Source organism: Zophobas morio, unplaced genomic scaffold (assembly GCF_036711695.1).
Source record: "Zophobas morio isolate AGI-343-1 ecotype UQ-CSIRO unplaced genomic scaffold, CSIRO_AGI_Zmor_V1 ptg000057l, whole genome shotgun sequence".
NCBI lineage: Eukaryota > Metazoa > Arthropoda > Insecta > Coleoptera > Tenebrionidae > Zophobas > Zophobas morio.
The window spans coordinates 1,035,078-1,053,980 of record NW_026972162.1 but is presented as its reverse complement, the minus strand read 5'-3'; the positions used below and the strand labels follow the sequence as shown (position 1 = coordinate 1,053,980).

Here is an 18,903-nt window from a genome sequence, read left to right as displayed (position 1 = left end):
GCTGGGCTGGAGTTCGGGGTGGCGAAAAGTTAATTTTCTTATCAACAAATTGACGGGAGCGAGGGTGTTTAAGGTAAGTGCTAATTTCTGCGATTCGGGAATGGGGAATTTCTGTTCCACTGTTACGACGGGTTCCAAGGGAGCTTCCTGAAACGAAGTGTTATTTTTTTGGAACAAACCGAACACGTGCAGACAGGAAATGTTGCTCGGAAAAAACGGGAAAAAAGCGGCTGGAGTTTGGCACAAAAAGTAACACAAAAAATTTCAGAGCTCCTGGTCGTGGAATTGTCTCAAAGAAGAAAAATCGGTCAAAGGTTATTTCGATAAAACTGGCCTCAGCCCTGAAGTGCAGCCCAACAAATCCGGCTTCTTTGTGATTTATAAAAATTGTTTGCGATTTTTGTTTTCTGATAACCTCTATAAAGTAAAAACCAGTGGCGTAAATAAAATTCGCACAGATTTTATGGCTTGAATTTTTCAATTCTTCCATTTTTTATTTTTTTGGTTCCTCAAGTTTTTCGATTTGCGATTTTAAAATTTTTCAATTTCCTTGTTTCTTCAATTTTTAGATTTTGTCATTTTTCGATTTAAAATTTCTCGAGTTTTAAATTTTTCGATTCTCCCGATTTTCCAACTTTAAGATTTTGTAATTTTTCGGTTCTTCGGTTTTTGATTTGCAATTTTTCTAGTTTTCATTTTAAATATGTAATAATAGTGATTTTTTAATTTTTCGATTTTTCACTGTTAGATTTTTCAGTTTTTGGTATCTTATAATAATTATAATTTAAAAACAATTCCTTTTTCCAATTTTGCAATTTTATAATTTTCACATTTTATTTCATTTATTATTCGATTTTTAATTTTTCGTTTCTTAATTTTTCGATTTTTAAATTTAAAATTTTTCTGTTTTTAATTTTTTCGATTTCCCGATTTTTCATTCATTCGATTTTTCTTTTCAATTTAAAAATTTCAGATTTATCGATTTTTCAATTCTTCGATATTTTAATTTTTCAATTTTTCGGATTTTTAAATTTTAGATTTTTCATTTTTTTGATGTTTTAATTTCTAGATTTTTCGGTTTTTAAATTTTTCGATTTTTCAGTTTCTCTTTATAATTTTTCGTAGTGTCTACGTATCGAAACTTCGATGTTTCTATTTTCTGATTTTTCGATTTTGGTCTATTTCGATTTTTCGACTTCTCGACTTTTCGAGTTTCCATTTCTTGATCTTTTGATATTTCGTTTTTTCGATGTTTCAGTTTTTTAATTTTTCGATTTTTTAAATCTTCGATTTTCGGTTTCTCAATTTCTCAGTTTTTCGATTATTTGACTTTCCGATTTTTCAATTTTTCGATTTTTAAAGTTTACATTTTTGAATTTTCCAATTTTTTCGGTACCTGTTTACCATTCTTTCAGTTTTTCAAATTTTAACATTTTTGATTTTTCAGTTTTGCGCTGCTTCAATTTTTCGATTTTATGAATTTTTGATTTTTCGATTTATTGACATCTTGGTTTTTGGATTTTTAAAACTTTTCTACTTTTCCATTTTCAGACTCCTAAATTTTTCGAGTTTTCGTTTTCGCAATTGTTTAGCATTCCAATTTTGAAAATCTTTCAATTTCTGAATTTTTCAATTGATCGATATTTTAATTTTTCGAATTTTCGATTTTCTAATTTTTCATAGTGTACCTATATTTGTCGAGATTTCGCTGTTTTCATTTCAGACTGTTCAATTCTTCGAATTTTCACTTTTCAATTATTCGACTTTGGTGTATTTCGACTTCCCAATTTTTCGATTTTTCGACGTCTCGAATTCCGAGTTCTGGATTTCTCGATCTTTTGATATTTCGATTTTTCAATGTTTCAGATTTTGAATTTTTTGATGTTTCTACGAAGCTTTTAATTTTGGATTTTTTTTCCTCTGTTTTCACGAACTTTTAAATGTTTGATTTTTCAGCTTTGTGATTTTGTAATTTTTCGATTTTTAGTCTTTCGATTTAATGACACTTTGGTTTGTCAATTTAAAAAATTTTCAAGTTTTCAATTTGTCAATTGTTCCAACATTCCATTTTTGAAAATTTTGCAACTTTTAGATGTTTCAGTTTTTCCATATTTAAATTTTTGGATTTTCTGATGTTTCGATTGCTTTCGATTTTTAGACTTTTCGGAATTTGTTTTCTTAAATTTTTGATTTATCTTACAAATTTTAGGATTCTATAATTTTTTGTTTTTAGAGTTTTTGGATTTTCCAAATTTCGATTCATTATTTTTTTTCGATTCTGAGTTTCTCCATTTTTCTGTTTCTTCAGTTCTTCGGTTTCTTAATTTTTCGATTTTCCAATTTTTCAATTTGACATTTTGATTTGTCGATTTTCAAAATTTTTCTAATTCTCTATTTTTAAACTCCTCGACTTTTCAAGTTTTCGATTTCTCAATTGTTCAACATTCCTAATTTGAAAATTTTTCAGTTTCTGGATTTTTCAGTTTTTCGATATTTTAATTTTTCGATGTTTTGATGTTTCAATTGCTTTCGATTTTTCGACTTTTCGGAATTGGTTTTCTTAAATTTTTGTTCGGTTATTTTTCAATGTTGCGGTTTTTCAACTTTACAATTTTGACGATTCTATAATTTTTCGTAGTGTCTATTTATCGAGATTTCGATGTTTCGATTTTTTCATTGTTAAATTTCTCAATTTTTTGATTTTGGCCTATTTTGGATTCTAATTTCAGTTTTTAATTTTTTCGATGTTTCCTGGATTTCTCGGTTGAATTTCTCAATTTTTCGTTTCGGCTTTTTATTTTCTTTATTTTTCCAATTTGTCGGTTTTTGAATGTTCTGATTTTGTTTCTCTTTTCATTGTGGAATTTTTCAATATTTGGATTTACCAATTTTTCGATTTTTCAATGTTAGATTTTTCATAGATATTATTAGATTTTTCAGTTTTTCCTTTCTTCAATTTTAGATTTAAAAATTTTCTAGTTTTGATTTCAAATATGTAACAACAATTATAATTAAAAAAAACCCTTTTTCAATTTTGCAATTTTAGAATTTTTACATTTTATTTCATTAAATTATTCGATTTTTAATTTTTCGTTTCTTAATTTTTCAGTTTGTCGATATTTAATTTTTTAATTTTTCGATATTTTCGATTTTACAATTTCTCGCTTTTCAACATTTTCGATTTTTTAATTTTTTATTTGTTCAATATTTTTTTTTTAATTCTTAAAATTTAAAATTATCGATTTTTCAGTTTTTTGATATTTCAATTTTTCAAATTTTCGGTTTTTAAGTTTTAGATTTTTCGGGTTTTCGATTCTCAATTTTATAAATTTGTCGTTTTTCGAATTTTCAATTTTTCGGTTTTTAAATTTTTCGATTTTTCAGTTTTTCTTTTTTCTAATTTTTCGTAGTGTCTGTTTATCGAGATTTCGATGTTTCGATTTTTTGATTGTTAAATTTCTCGATTTTTCGATTTTGGCCTATTTTGAATTCCCAATTTTTCGATTTTTCGACTTCTCAACTTTTCGAGTTCTCCATTTCTGGATCTTTTGATATTTCGATTTCTCCATGTTTCAGTTTTTAAATTTTTCGATGTTTTCTGGATTTCTCGGTTGAATTTTTCAATTTTTCCAGTTTTTTGAATTTTTAAATTTTTGATTTTTAAGTTTTGCCCTTCTTCAATTATTCAATTTTATGATTTTTTGATTTTTCGATTTATTGACGTGTTAGTTTTTCGGTGTTTAAATTTTTCGATTTTCCAGTTTTTTTTTTCTAATTTTTCGTAGTGTTTATCAAGATTTCGATGTTTCGATTTTTTGATTAAATTTCTCGATTTTTTTATTTTGGCCTATTTTGAATTCTCAGTTTTTCGTTTTTTCGACTTCTGAACATTTCTTGATCTTTTGATATATCGATTTCTCGATGTTTCAGTTTTTAAATTTTTCGATGTTTCCTGGATTTCTCGGTTGAATTTTTAAATTTTTCCAGTTTTTTGAATTTTTAAATTTTTGATTTTTAAGTTTTGCCCTTCTTCAATTATTCAATTTTATGATTGTTTGATTTTTCGATTTATTGACGTCTTAGTTTTTCGATTTTTAAAATTTTTCTACTTTTCCATTTTCAAGTTTTCGTTTTCATAATTGTTTAGCATTCCAATTTTGGTAATTTTTCAATTTCTGCGTGTTTCAATTTTTCCATATTTTAATTTTTTGATGTTTTGATATTTCGATTGTTCAATCTTTTGATTTTTCAAATTTTCGGATATCCATTATTAATTTTTTTCGATTTTCTAGTTTCTCGATTTTTAGTTTTGCTATATTTAAATTTTTCGTTTTTCTTCAGTTTTTCGATTTTTTAATTTTTTATTTGTTCAATATTTTTTTTTTAATTTTTAAAATTTAAAATTATCGATTTTTCAGTTCTTTGATATTTCAATTTTTCAGATTTTCGGTTTTTAAGTTTTAGATTTTTCGGATTTTCGATTCTCAATTTTATAAATTTGTCGTTTTTCGAATTTTCAATTTTTCGGTTTTTAAATTTTTCGATTTTTCAGTTTTTCTTTTTTCTAATTTTTCGTAGTGTCTATTTATCGAGATTTCGATGTTTCGATTTTTTGATTGTTAAATTTCTCGATTTTTCGATTTTGGCCTATTTTGAATTCCCAATTTTTCGATTTTTCGACTTCTCAACTTTTCGAGTTCTCCATTTCTGGATCTTTTGATATTTCGATTTCTCCATGTTTCAGTTTTTAAATTTTTCGATGTTTTCTGGATTTCTCGGTTGAATTTTTAAATTTTTGATTTTCAAGTTTTGCGCTTCTTCAATTTTTCTATTTTATGATTTTTTGATTTTTCGATTTATTGACGTGTTAGTTTTTCGGTGTTTAAATTTTTCGATTTTCCAGTTTTTTTTTCTAATTTTTCGTAGTGTTTATTTATCAAGATTTCGATGTTTCGATTTTTTTATTGTTAAATTTCTCGATTTTTTGATTTTGGCCTATTTTGAATTCTCAATTTTTCGATTTTTCGATGTTTTGATATATCAATTTCTCGATGTTTCGTGGATTTCTCGGTTGAATTTTTCAATTTTTTCAGATTTTTGAATTTTTAAATTTTTAATTTTTAAGTTTTGCGCTTCTTCAGTTTTTCAATATTATGATTTTTTGATTTTTCGATTTATTGACGTATTAGTTTTTCGGTTTTTAAATTTTTCGATTTTCCAGTTTTTCTTTTTTCTAATTTTTCGTACTGTCTGTTTATCGAGATTTCGATGTTTCGATTTTTTGATTGTTAAATTTCTCAATTTTTTGATTTTGGCCTATTTTGAATTCTCAATTTTCCGATTTTTCGACTTCTCAACTTTTGGAGTTCTCCATTTCTTGATCTTTTGATATTTCGATTTCTCGATGTTTCAGTTTTTAAATTGTTCGAAGTTTCCTGGATTTCTCGGTTGAATTTCTCAATTTTTCGTTTCGGCTTTTTATTTTCTTTATTTTTCCAATTTGTCGGTTTTTGAATGTTCTGATTTTGTTTCTCTTTTCATTGTGGAATTTTTAAATATTTGGATTTATCAATTTTTCGATTTTTCAATGTTAGATTTTTCATTGATATTATTAGATTTTTCAGTTTTTCCTTTCTTCAATTTTAGATTTAAAAATTTTCTAGTTTTGATTTCAAATATGTAACAACAATTATAATTAAAAAAAATCCCTTTTTCAATTTTGCAATTTTAGAATTTTTAAATTTTATTTCATTAAATTATTCGATTTTTAATTTTTCGTTTCTTAATTTTTCAGTTTGTCGATATTTAATTTTTTAATTTTTCGATATTTTCGATTTTACAATTTCTCGCTTTTCAACATTTTCGATTTTTTAATTTTTCATTTGTTCAATATTTTTTTTTAATTTTTAAAATTTAAAATTATCGATTTTTCAGTTCTTTGGTATTTCAATTTTTCAAATTTTCGGTTTTTAAGTTTTAGATTTTTCGGATTTTCGATTCTCAATTTTATAAATTTGTCGTTTTTCGAATTTTCAATTTTTCGGTTTTTAAATTTTTCGTTTTTTCAGTTTTTCTTTTTTTCTAATTTTTCGTAGTGTCTATTTATCGAGATTTCGATGTTTCGATTTTTTGATTGTTAAATTTCTCGATTTTTCGATTTTGGCCTATTTTGAATTCCCAATTTTTCGATTTTTCGACTTCTCAACTTTTCGAGTTCTCCATTTCTGGATCTTTTGATATTTCGATTTCTCCATGTTTCAGTTTTTAAATTTTTCGATGTTTCCTGGATTTCTCGGTTGAATTTTTCAATTTTTCCAGTTTTTTTGAATTTTTTAAATTTTTGATTTTTAAGTTTTGCGCTTCTTCAATTTTTCAATTTTATGATTTTTTGATTTTTCGATTTATTGACGTCTTAGTTTTTCGGTGTTTAAATTTTTCGATTTTCCAGTTTTTTTTTTCTAATTTTTCGAAGTGTTTATTTATCAAGATTTCGATGTTTCGATTTTTTGATTGTTAAATTTCTCGATTTTTTTATTTTGGCCTATTTTGAATTCTCAGTTTTTCGATTTTTCGACTTCTCAACATTTCTTGATCTTTTGATATATCGATTTCTCGATGTTTCAGTTTTTAAATTTTTCGATGTTTCCTGGATTTCTCGGTTGAATTTTTCAATTTTTCAAGTTTTTTGAATTTTTAAATTTTTGATTTTTAAGTTTTGCCCTTCTTCAATTATATCAGTTTTATGATTTTTTGATTTTTCGATTTATTAACGTCTTAGTTTTTCGATTTTTAAAATTTTTCTACTTTTCCATTTTCAAGTTTTCGTTTTCATAATTGTTTAGCATTCCAATTTTGGCAATTTTTCAATTTCTGGGTGTTTCAATTTTTCCATATTTTAATTTTTTGATGTTTTGATATTTCGATTGTTCAATCTTTTGATTTTTCAAATTTTCGGATATCCATTGTTAATTTTTTTTTATTTTCGATCTTTTATCTTACAATTTTTCGACTTTACAATTTTGACGACTTTTTGGAATTTACAATTTTTGGTTTTCCCAATTTATGGACTGATTAATTTTTCGATTAATTTTCTAGATTCTTAGTTTATCAATATTTCAATTTTTTGATTCTTCAGTTCTTCGATTTGTTATTTTTTCTATTTTGCAGTTTTTCGATTTTTCGACTTCTCGACTTTCGAGTTCTCGATTTCTCGAAGTTTCAGTTTTTGAATTTTGGATTTTCGATTTCTCCGCTTTTCGATTCTCCGGTTTTTTAATTTTTCGATTTTTCTTTCTAGATTTTTGAATTTTTCCATTTTTTTATACCTGTTTCTATTTTTCAGTTTTGCGATATTTTACAATTTTCCGTTTTTCATAAATTTTTTTCGATTTTCTAGTTTCTCGATTTTTAGTTTTTCTGTATTTCAATTTTTCGTTTTTCTTCAGTTCTTTGATTTTTCGCTTTTTCGATTTTGTTTTTTCAGTTTTTGATTTTTCAATTATTTCCGATTTTGGGGTTTTCTGCTTTTTAATTTTTCAGTATTTTGATTTTTCAAATTTTCGAATCAAATGGAAAATAGCAAAATTGTAAAACTGGAAAATCAAAAATTGGAAATAAAAAAAATCGGAAAAGCGGATAACTGGAAATCCAAAAATTGCAAAATTGAGAAATTTAAAAATGGGAAAATCGAGCAATTGAAAAATCAAAGATTGAAAATTAAAAAAATTAAAAATAAATAAACGAAAAACGATAAAATCGAGAAAACGAAAAGTAAAAATCAAGAATTTGAAAAACTGAGGGAACGAAAATTTGAAAAATTGAAAAATTAAAAAAAATAAAAATTTGGTAAATACATCCGGATTATTCGAAAAATTATAAGATTTGATTTTGCGATTTATTTATATTTTTTTATGATAATTAAAATAAATTTATGGTACGTTTTGGAGGTGGTGGGGATGATTGGCCAAATTTGTATGTATCTAATATAAATTGACATAGACGAGAGACAGACAAACAGACGGAAACGGGACAATTTTTTTCGCACTCTGGAGGTCATGAAACATCGAGAAAGCTTACGCTTAGGAACTAAAGAGTTAAGTATATTATTATAATTATGATTCAATATTTCAAGAAATTTCAATTAATTTTAACCTTTTCAAATTTTGAGCTTTGAGCATAATTACTCTTTTAAATTTACAACTCCGTCCCTCTTTACTACCTACACGAAATCAACTTTGTTCGAACCGCTTAACGAGATTGCATCAAACTAAATACCATTACATTTCGTGGAAAAATTCGATTTCCTGTCTGTGCGGTTGTACGCGTTTGCTTCATCAAAAAACGCAATCGAATCTGTATTTTTAGCCGAATCGATTCCCACACCATTGTTTTTGGTAACTAATGACTGCAGACCAAATAAAGCTGTTAATAGCCGGAGGCAAATCGATGTCCGCCATATCATGGTACGAATGGAAATTAACGTCCCAACATAAATCCGTAGGATGATGCTTAGTTGGAGGATTACGAAAGCTCGCATATTAAAGCTTGACTTAATTAGCTTTTAATAAGCGAGTACGGGCTCAGTTGTTGACACCACGACAGTGTAGTATGTTTATTAATTAGCTGTTCTCGTGCACTAGCTGGCTTAAATAACTGTTATTAGGTTAATCAGGGGGAAAAGTGGCAAAAAGTAGATATTTAGGGGTTTGTTGTTGAAGGGCAGACGTGTATGGTTGCATGATTTGAATAACGCACGGTTGCGACAGAGAAATTAGGCGAAATTGGTGTAATCAGGCGCTTTTTGTTCGGTTCGAATTGTGGAAGTTTTAATGGATTCGGTAAATAAGCTTTAAGTGCGGAGGAAAGCTTGAAAGTTTTGACTAAGGTGAAGCATACATTAATTTAAGCGCTCTGGTGACCAATTACAACAAAGCACATCGGTGGCAAATTCAAACATCCGTATTCAATTTAAAATTTTTTAATTTTTGGAATTTTGATTTTTCAATTTCCCGATTTTTTTATCTTCTCGATTTCTCAATTTTTATATGTTTAAATTTTTCAAAGAACAGGCGGACATCGAAAATACCGAGGAAACTTGAAAAAATCCTCTTTGCGAAGGAATGTAATGTAATATATTCTACCAGAGAAAATGAACCAAAATATCTTAGTTTACAATTTTTCAAAATTTTAGTCTAACCAAATTTATTAATTTTGTTAAACTGCTGAAAAACTAAATATCGAGAAAATGCAAATTAAAGATCAAAAACTTCCAAATTAAAAAAATCTAAAAGTTGCATTATTGTAAAATTTAAAAGTCAAAAAATTGAAAAATCAGAACACAGAAAAAGGGTTCAATTGACCGAAAATTAATGTTAAATTATAGATAGTCTTTTACAACTTTATAAATAATCGTGAAAAATATTTTTTTTTAATTTCAAAAAATTTTCCAAAAAAATCTGTTAAAATTGGGTCAATTGACAGAGAATTTATGTCAAATTATAGTTAACTATGTGCCAGTCACAAATTCGAAAACACGGTCGCATATTTTTTCAAATAAACGTGAAAGGTGGTTTAGAAATTTTCAAAAGTTTTCCAAAAAAATACTTAAAATTGCTTTAATCGACTCGAAATTGGTGCCAAATTACAGATAATCATCTGCCAATCGCAAATCCAAAAACGCCGTGAAGACATCTTTTCAAATAAACCTGAGAGATACGTTTAGAATTTCCAAAAATGTTCGAAAAGTTTCCAAAAAAATTCTTAAAATGGCATTAATCGAATCAAAGTTGGTGTCAAGTTGTAGATAATCATTCGCCAATTGCAAATCCGAAAACGCCGAGACGACATTGTTTCAAATGAACTTGAAAGGTAGCTTTAAATTTTTCAAAAATTTTCCAAAAAAATTGTTAAAATAGTAATAATAATCGAGTCAAAATTGATGTGCAAATTCTAGACAATCATCTGCCAATTACAAATCGAAACACTCTCAACATATTTTTTCAAGGAAACGTGTAAAGTGGTTTTGAAATTTTCAAAAATTTTCCAAAAAAGTAGTTAGAATCGGTTGAATCGACTCAAAAGTCGTGTCAAATTGTAGATAATCATCCACAAATTACAAATCCAAAACGCTGCCGAGATATTTTTTCAAATAAACGTGAAAAGTGATTTTGAAATTTTCAAAAATTTTCCAAAAAATTAGTTCAAATACCTTTAAACCACTCAAAATTGGTGTCAAATTGTTGATAATCATCCGTCAGTCATAAATTCGAAACCGCTGTCGAAATATTTTTTCAAATAAACGTGAAAAGTGGTTTAGAAATTTTCAAAAGTTTTCCAAAAAAATAGTTAAATTTGCTTTAATCGACTCGAAATTGGTGCCAAATTATAGATAATCATCTGCCAATCGCAAATCCAAAAACGCCGTGAAGACATCTTTTCAAATAAACCTGAGAGATACGTTTAGAATTTTCAAAAATGTTCGAAAAGTTTCCAAAAAAATTCTTAAAATGGCATTAATCGAATCAAAGTTGGTGTCAAGTTGTAGATAATCATTCGCCAATTGCAAATCCGAAAACGCCGAGACGACATTGTTTCAAATGAACTTGAAAGGTAGCTTTAAATTTTTCAAAAATTTTCCAAAAAAATTGTTAAAATAGTAATAATAATCGAGTCAAAATTGATGTCAAATTCTAGATAATCATCTGCCAACTACAAATCGAAAACGCTGTCAACATATTTTTTCAAAGAAACGTGTAAAGTGGTTTTAAAATTTTCAAAAATTTTCCAAAAAAGTAGTTAGAATCGGTTGAATCGACTCAAAAGTCGTCTCAAATTGTAGATAATCATCCGAAAATTACAATCCAAAACGCTGTCAAAATATTTTTTCAACTAAACGCTGTCAAGATATTTTTTCAACTAAACGTGAAAAGTGATTTTGAAATTTTCAAAAATTTTCCAAAAAATTAGTTCAAATACCTTTAAATCACTCAAAATTGGTGTCAAATTGTTGATAATCATCCGTCAGTCATAAATTCGAAACTGCTGTCGAAATATTTTTTCAAATAAACGTGAAAAGTGGTTTAGAAATTTTCAAAAATTTTCCAAAAAATTAGTTCAAATACCTTTAAATCACTCAAAATTGGTGTCAAATTGTTGATAATCATCCGTCAGTCATAAATTCGAAACTGCTGTCGAAATATTTTTTCAAATAAACGTGAAAAGTGGTTTAGAAATTTTCAAAAATTTTCCAAAAAAATAGTTAAAATTGTTTTAATCGACTCGAAATTGGTGTCAAACTACAGATAATCGTCTGCCAATCGCAAATCCAAAAACGCCGTGAAGACATCTTTTCAAATAAACCTGAGAGATACGTTTAGAATTTTCAAAAATGTTCCAAAAGTTTCCAAAAAAATTCTTAAAATGGCTTTAATCGAATCAAAGTTGGTGTCAAATTGTAGATAATCATTCGCCAATTGCAAATCCTGAAACGCCGAGACGACATTGTTTCAAATGAACTTGAAAGGTAGCTCTAAATATTACAAAAATTTTCCAAAAAAATTGTTAAAATAGTAAAAATAATCGAGTGAAAATTGATGTCAAATTCTAGATAATCATCTGCGAATTACATATCGAAAACGCTGTCAACATATTTTTTCAAAGAAACGTGTAAAGTGGTTTTGAAGTTTTCAAAAATTTTCATAAAAAGTAGTTAAAATCGGTTGAATCGACTCAAAAGTCGTGTCAAATTGTAGATAATCATCCGCAAATTACAAATCCAAAACGCTGTCAAGATATTTTTTCAACTTAACGTGAAAAGTGATTTTGAAATTTTCAAAAATGTCCCAAAAAATTAGTTCAAATACCTTTAAATCACTCAAAATTGGTGTCAAATTGTTGATAATCATCCGTCAATTATAAATTCGAAACCTCTGTTGAAATATTTTTTCAACTAAACGTGAAGTGGTTTAGAAATTTTCAAAAATTTTCCAAAAAAATATTTAAAATAGCTTCAATCGACTCAAGTTGGTGTCAAATTGTAGCTAATCATCCGCCAATTGCAAATCCGAAAACGCAGTCAAGATATTTTGTCAAACAAACGTGAAGAGTGATTTTGAAATTTGCAAAAATTTTCCAAAAAAATAATTTAAATAGCTTTAATCGACTGAAAATTGGTGTCAAATTGTGTAAAATCATCTGCCAATTGCAAATCCGAAAACGTCGTGACGATATCTTTTCAAATAAACTTGAAAGATAGGTTTAAAATTTTCAAAAATTTTCCAACTAAATTCTTAAAATGGCTTGAATCGAATCAAAGTTGGTGTCAAATTGTAGATAATAATCATTCGCCAATTGCAAATCCGAAAACGCCGAGACGACATTGTTTCAAATGAATTTGAAAGGTAGCTCTAAATATTACAAACATTTTCCAAAAAAATTGTTAAAATAGTAATAATAATCGAGTCAAAATTGATGTCAAATTCTAGATAATCATCTGCCAACTACAAATCGAAAACGCTGTCAACATATTTTTTCAAAGAAACGTGTAAAGTGGTTTTAAAATTTTCAAAAATTTTCCAAAAAAGTAGTTAGAATCGGTTGAATCGACTCAAAAGTCGTCTCAAATTGTAGATAATCATCCGAAAATTACAATCCAAAACGCTGTCAAAATATTTTTTCAACTAAACGTGAAAAGTGATTTTGAAATTTTCAAACATTTTCCAAAAAATTAGTTCAAATACCTTTAATCGACTCAAAATTGATCAGCCAATTGCATTTCCGAAAACGTCATGAGGATATCTTTTAAATAAAGTTGAAAGATAGGTTTAAAATTTTCAAACATTTTTCAATAAAATTCTTAAAATGGCTTCAATCGAATCAAAGTTAGTGTCAAATTGTAGTTTATCATCTGCCAATTACAAATCCGAAAACGCGGTCAATTTATTTTTTCAAATAAACGTGAAAAGTGGTTTTGAAACTTTCAAAAATTTTCAAAAAAAAAAATAGTTAAAATAGCTTTAATCGACCCAAAATTGGTGTCAAATTGTTGATAATCATGCGCCAATTGGAAATCCGAAGACGCCGCGACGACATCTTTTGAAAGAAACTTGAGAGATAGGTTTAAAATTTTCAAAAATTTTCCAAAAAAATTCTTAAAATGGCTTTAATCGAATCAAAGTTGGTGTCAAATTGTAGATAATCATCCGCCAATTACAAATCCGAAACCGCTGTCAACATATTTTTTCAAATAAACGTGAAAAGAGATTTTGAAATTTTCAAAAATTTTCCAAAAAAACTGGTATAAATAGCTTTAATCGTATCGAAATTGGTGTCAAATTGTAGATAATCATCTGCAAATTACAAATCCGACACCGCTGTCAAGATATTTTTTCAAAGAAACGTGAAAAGTGGTTTAGAAATTTTCAAAAATTTTCCAAAAAAATTGTTCACATAGCTTTAATCGACTCAAAATTGATGTCAAAGTGTAGATAATCATTCGCCAATTGCAAATCCAAAAACGCCGTGACGATAGATTTTCAAATAAAGTTAAGAGAATTTTTCAAAATTTCATTCAAAAACGTCAAAAGTGGTTTTGAAATTTTCAAAAATTTTCCAATTAAATAGTTAAAATAGCTTTAATCGACTCAAGATTGTTGTCAAACTGTACATATTCATCCGCCAATTATAAATCCAAAACCACTGTCTAGAAATTTTTTTCCAATAAACGTGAAAAGTGGTTTAGAAATGTTCAAAAATTTCCCAAAGAAATATTTTAAATAGCTTCAATCGACTCAAAATTGGTGTCAAATTGTAGACAACTTGAAAGAAAGGTTCAAAAATTTTCAAAAAATTTCCAAAAAAAATGGTTCAAATGGCTTTAATCAACTCAAAATTGGTGCCAAATTGTAAATAATCATCCGCCAATTGCAAATCCAAAACCACTGTCTAGAGATTTTTTCCCATAAACGTGAAAACTGGTTTAGAAATTTTCAAAAATTTTCCAAAGAAATATTTTAAATAGCTTCAATCGACTCAAAATTGGTGTCAAATTGTAGACAACTTGAAAGAAAGGTTCAAAAATTTTCAAAAATTAAAAAAAAATGGTTCAAATGGCTTTAATCAACTCAAAAGTGGTGCCAAATTGTAGATAATCATCCGCCAAATGCAAACCCAAAACCGCTGTCAAGATATTTTTTCAAATAAACGTCAAAAGTGGTATTGAAATTTTCAAAAATTTTCCAATAAAATAGTTAAAATAGCTTTAATCGACTCAAAATTGTTGTCAAACTGTAGATATTCATCCGCCAATTATAAATCCAAATAATAGATAATCATCCGGTAATTCCAAATCCGAAAATGCTGTCAAGAATTTTTTTCAAATATACATGAAAAGTGGTTTTGAAAATTTCAAAATTTTTCCAAAAAATGGTTAAAATTGAAAACTGAAAAATTAAAACTCGAGACAAAAATTGAAAGATGATGAGATTAAAAATCCGATTAATCGAAAAATTAAAAATCGAGAAATTGAAAAACTAAAGCTCGATATAATGAAAAATTAAAGATCGAGAATTTGAAAATTTAAAAAATCGAAAGCTTAAAAGACCTAAAACATGAAAAATCAAAAAATTTATAAATTGAAAGTTGGAAAACTCGAAAAATTAAAAATGGATAAAATGAAAATTAAAGAGCGAGAACTTGAAAAATCGAAAAGTTGAAAAATTGAAAAATTTGAAATGAAATGAAAACTAAAAAGATCGACGACTTGAAAATTTGAAAAATCGAAAAATTTAAAAAACGAAAAATTGAAAGAATCGAAAAATTCGAAATCCAGAAATCGGAAAATTAAAAATCGAGAAATTAAAATATTCAAAAATTGGTGTTATTTAAAAAATACTCAAACCACAAAATAGAAATAAATACGATGAAAGCAATAATTTTTGAATTTGCGGCATTCGGCACGAGTGCAGAAATTAATATCCGCTAATATCAACAGCCGGTGAAGTCAGTCTATGTTATACTTTAAGAAGATTAATTTTGGATTTGAAATGCACTAGTTTCACCTCAAAACCCCAATCGACTTGCATATAAACCTATTATTTACCCAATAAACACGTGTTCGTGTAATGCTGATACCGATAATCCCCCAAATCCCTCCAATCATCTCCAAATTACCTCACTTGTCCAACTTTATCGATTTCTTTTTCCATAGCCCAATACCCACTCCCCCCCACCCAAACAAATAACCGTCCCCCGATACCGCTCCAAATCCCTTAAACCTCCAAGCAACTCCCGAACATCTCCACTCAAACTTTCCGCCGATTTACATCAAACCTCAGGTGTGCAACAACGCGCCCCACTTCATCCGTTAATCGCTCCAACTCCTAGGCAACAAAGCCCAACTTATCATCAAGTTTTCAACAAACCTGAGCTTGGGCAGCTCGCAGTAGACCCACTCCGACACGTCCTCGATCCGCACCTCCCGGTGCGTCGAGGTCAGGTCCAGCTTGTTCCCGGCGACCACGATCGGGATGTCCTGGTAGTCGCCCCGCTGCTCCCTGATCTCCTCGAAGCACTGCTTGATGCAGTCGAACGACGGCGCCGACGTGACGGCGTACACCAGCAGGAAGGCGTGAGCGGTGGCGATGCAGAGCCGCCGCATGGCAGGAAATTGCATGTCGCCGGCGGTGTCCAGGATGTCGACCTGGTATGGAAATTAAGTGGATTAACATTGCCGGGAGGCGGGACATCGAGCGGTTTTCTTTTAGGGATTCAGGAAGTTGGCAGGATCGGGGTGAAAATTCGTGTTTGCTGTCAATTTCAAGTTTGGCGTGTTGTTTGAAATATAGAGAGGGTATTTCAGTTTATTGTAGTTTTGATTTGTTATTTATTAAGAAGAAAATTAGCAAAAAGTATACATTTTTACTTTTTGGTAGGGAGTATTGTGGTGGCTCGTTCAACAAAATTACCTTGAAAGGATTATATATGGACGATTTTTTACTTTCACTTTCTGAAGGACATGAAATTGGCAAGGTAACTTTATTGCTGGTGTTAAATTAGCGTTATACTAAAACTTTTAGGCTTAGAATTACTCTCTATTATTATTTTAGGAAGTTCTAATTATATTGTTTGTTCGTATCTGCGTTTTGTACTATATGTCCTATGTGGGCGATTTGTAGTTATATGATCAATAAACTATTCTATTCTATTTAGGGACCAGGGTCACGCGGTCCAGGTCGTGCTCGTGGCTGTACAGATCCTTTTATTGTATTTATTTTTTCAATTATTCGATTCTTCAATGTTTCGATTTTATTATTTTTGGTTTTTTCAATTCTTTTAATCATAATTTTTGTTTCTGCAATTTGTAGATTTTGCGATTTTTTTAATTTCTCGAGTTAGCAAATTTTCGCTTTACAATTTTTCGTTACGGTTTTCTCCTACTTTATTTTTACAATTTTTTGATGTTCCAATTTATAATTTTTGTTTTTCCAATTTAAATTTTTAAATTTTTTCATTTCTTCAGTTTTTCGATTTGCAGTGTTTCTGCTTTTTATGTTAAATGGGTAATAATAATAATAATAATAACTATTAAAATTCTGCACTTTAAATTTTTCGATTTTAGAATGTTCTTATTTTTCAAATATTGGATTTTAAAACTTTTCCATTTATTCGACTTTTCAATTTTCCAATTTTTTGATTCTTCAAGTTTTCATTTCTTTATATTTTCATTTTGCAATTTTTAGTTTCGGTTTTTCTTTCCTTTACTCTTACAATTTTTCGATTTTTCAGTGTTTTGGTTTTGTAATTTTTGTTTTTTCAAATTCAATTTTTCGTTTCTCTAATTTTCGATTTGCAATTTTTCGTTTCAGTTTTTTATTGTTTTTACTTTTACAATTTTTCGCGTTTTTTATTTTTATTTATAGGTATCTAATAATAATAATAATTTTAAATTTTTTTCACTTTTTCAATTTCACGATTTTAGAATATTTGCCATTTTTCAATTACTGAGTTTTAAAACTTTTTCATTCATTCGATTTTTCAATTTTTGGATTTTTAATTTTTCAATTTTTCGATTTTTCAATCTTTCATTTTTTCAAATTTTCGATCTGCGATTTTTAGTTTCGGGTTTTTATTTGCCTTATTTTAACAACTTTTCATTATTCAATTTTTCGATTTTCCAACTTTCGGTGATTCAATTTTTAGTTTTTGCATTTTTTTTTGTACCATGACAAATTTCCACTTTTTAATTTTTTAATTTTTCGATTTCCCAACTTTTAGATTTTCTAATTTTTCGGTTCCTCAATTTTTGATTTTCAATTTTTTTAGTTTTCAATTTTGTCATTCTTCGTTTTTCATTTCTTGAAATTTCCGCCTTGCAATTTTTCGTTTCGGTTTTTATTCTATTTAGTTTTGCAATTTTTCAACTTTTAGACATTTTATTTTTTCGTTTCTTCAATTTTTGATTTCCAGTTTTTCTAATTTTCATTTATATGTAATAATTAATAGTAATTTAAAAAAAAATCAGGTTTTCAATTTTACCATTCTAGAATTTTTCCATTTTTCAATTATAGAGTTTTAAAACTTTTACACTTTTTCGATTGTTCAATTTTTGGATTTTTCAATCTTACAGTTTCTTGATTTTACAATTTTGATGATTCTAAAATTTTTCGATTTTCAGGTTTTCCAATTTTTCGATTTGCCATTTTTTGATTTTGCAATTTTTCGTTTTTTCAGTTTTCCGATTTTTCCAATTTTCAACTTGTCGGATAAAAAAAATGAAAAACCAAAATATTAAAAATCAAAAATTAAAAAACGGAAATGTATAAAATGAAAATTTTGAAGAATCTAAAAATTGGAAATCAAAAACTTAAAAAATTAAACAAACGAAATTTGAAAAATTGGAAGATTAAAAAATTGAAAACTTAAAAATTGAGAAACTTAAAAATTGAAAAAATAAAATATGGATTAGAAAATCGAAAAATTGAAAAATCAAAAAATTAAAATCGTTAATTTGACAAAACGAAAAGTCAAAAATTTTAAAAATTATACAATTGTAGAAAATCGAAATATGGCAAATTCGTGGATTCAAAAAACTCGAAAAGTTGAAAAAACGATAATTTTAAAAATAGAGAACTTGAAAATTTGATAATTTAAAAGTTGCATAATTGTAAAATTAAAGATTCGAAAAGTTTAAATTTTTAAATGTTGATCGAAAATTTGCAAAATCGTAAATTTGAAAAATCGAAAAACCAAAAATGTGACAAATCTTACAAAAATTTAAAAATTTAGAGACTGAAAAATTAATTAAATTCGGAGAACAAGAAAATCGAAATATTGAAAAATGCAAAAATTTTCTGGAGTTTTTGTTTTTCGGTGTTTGAATTTTTCATTATCATTAGTTCTTCGATTTACAGTTTTTCGATTTTGGAATTTTTCGTTTTTTCAGTTTTTCGAATTTTCAAATTTTCAACTTTTCGAACAAAAAAATTGAAAAATTGCAAAATAGTAAAAATCAAAACTTAAAATAAAGAAAAATATAAAATGAAAAATTTGAAAAATCTAAAAATTGGAAATCAAAAAATTAAAAATTAAAGAAACGAAAATTGAAAAATCGGAAGATTAAAAATTGAAAAATTGAAAAATCAAAAGATTGAAAAATCAAAAAATTGAAAAGTCAAAAAATTAAAATCGTCAATTTGACAAATCGAAAAGTCAAAAATGTTGAAAATTTCGTAACTGAAAAATCGAAAAATTAAAAATTTAGAAATTAAAGATTTAAAAAATTGTAAAATTGTAGAAAACCGAAATATGGCAGATTCGTGAATTTAAAAATACTCGAAAAGTTGAAGCAACGAAAATTTGAAAAATCGAGAACTTGAAATTTCGATAATTTAACAATTGCATAAATGT

General features: G+C 27.3%; 1 protein-coding gene across 1 annotated transcript in view; it reads right to left on the bottom strand.

Annotated features, from left to right (window-relative positions):
* LOC135143000 (GTP-binding protein Di-Ras1) overlaps positions 1-18,903 on the bottom strand; it is a 138,099-nt gene that overhangs the window by 7,715 nt on the left and 111,481 nt on the right. Inside the window, exon 3 of the mRNA XM_064074822.1 lies at positions 15,420-15,697. Coding sequence (XP_063930892.1) covers positions 15,420-15,697 — 278 coding nt within the window. The remainder of the gene's footprint in view (positions 1-15,419; positions 15,698-18,903) is intronic.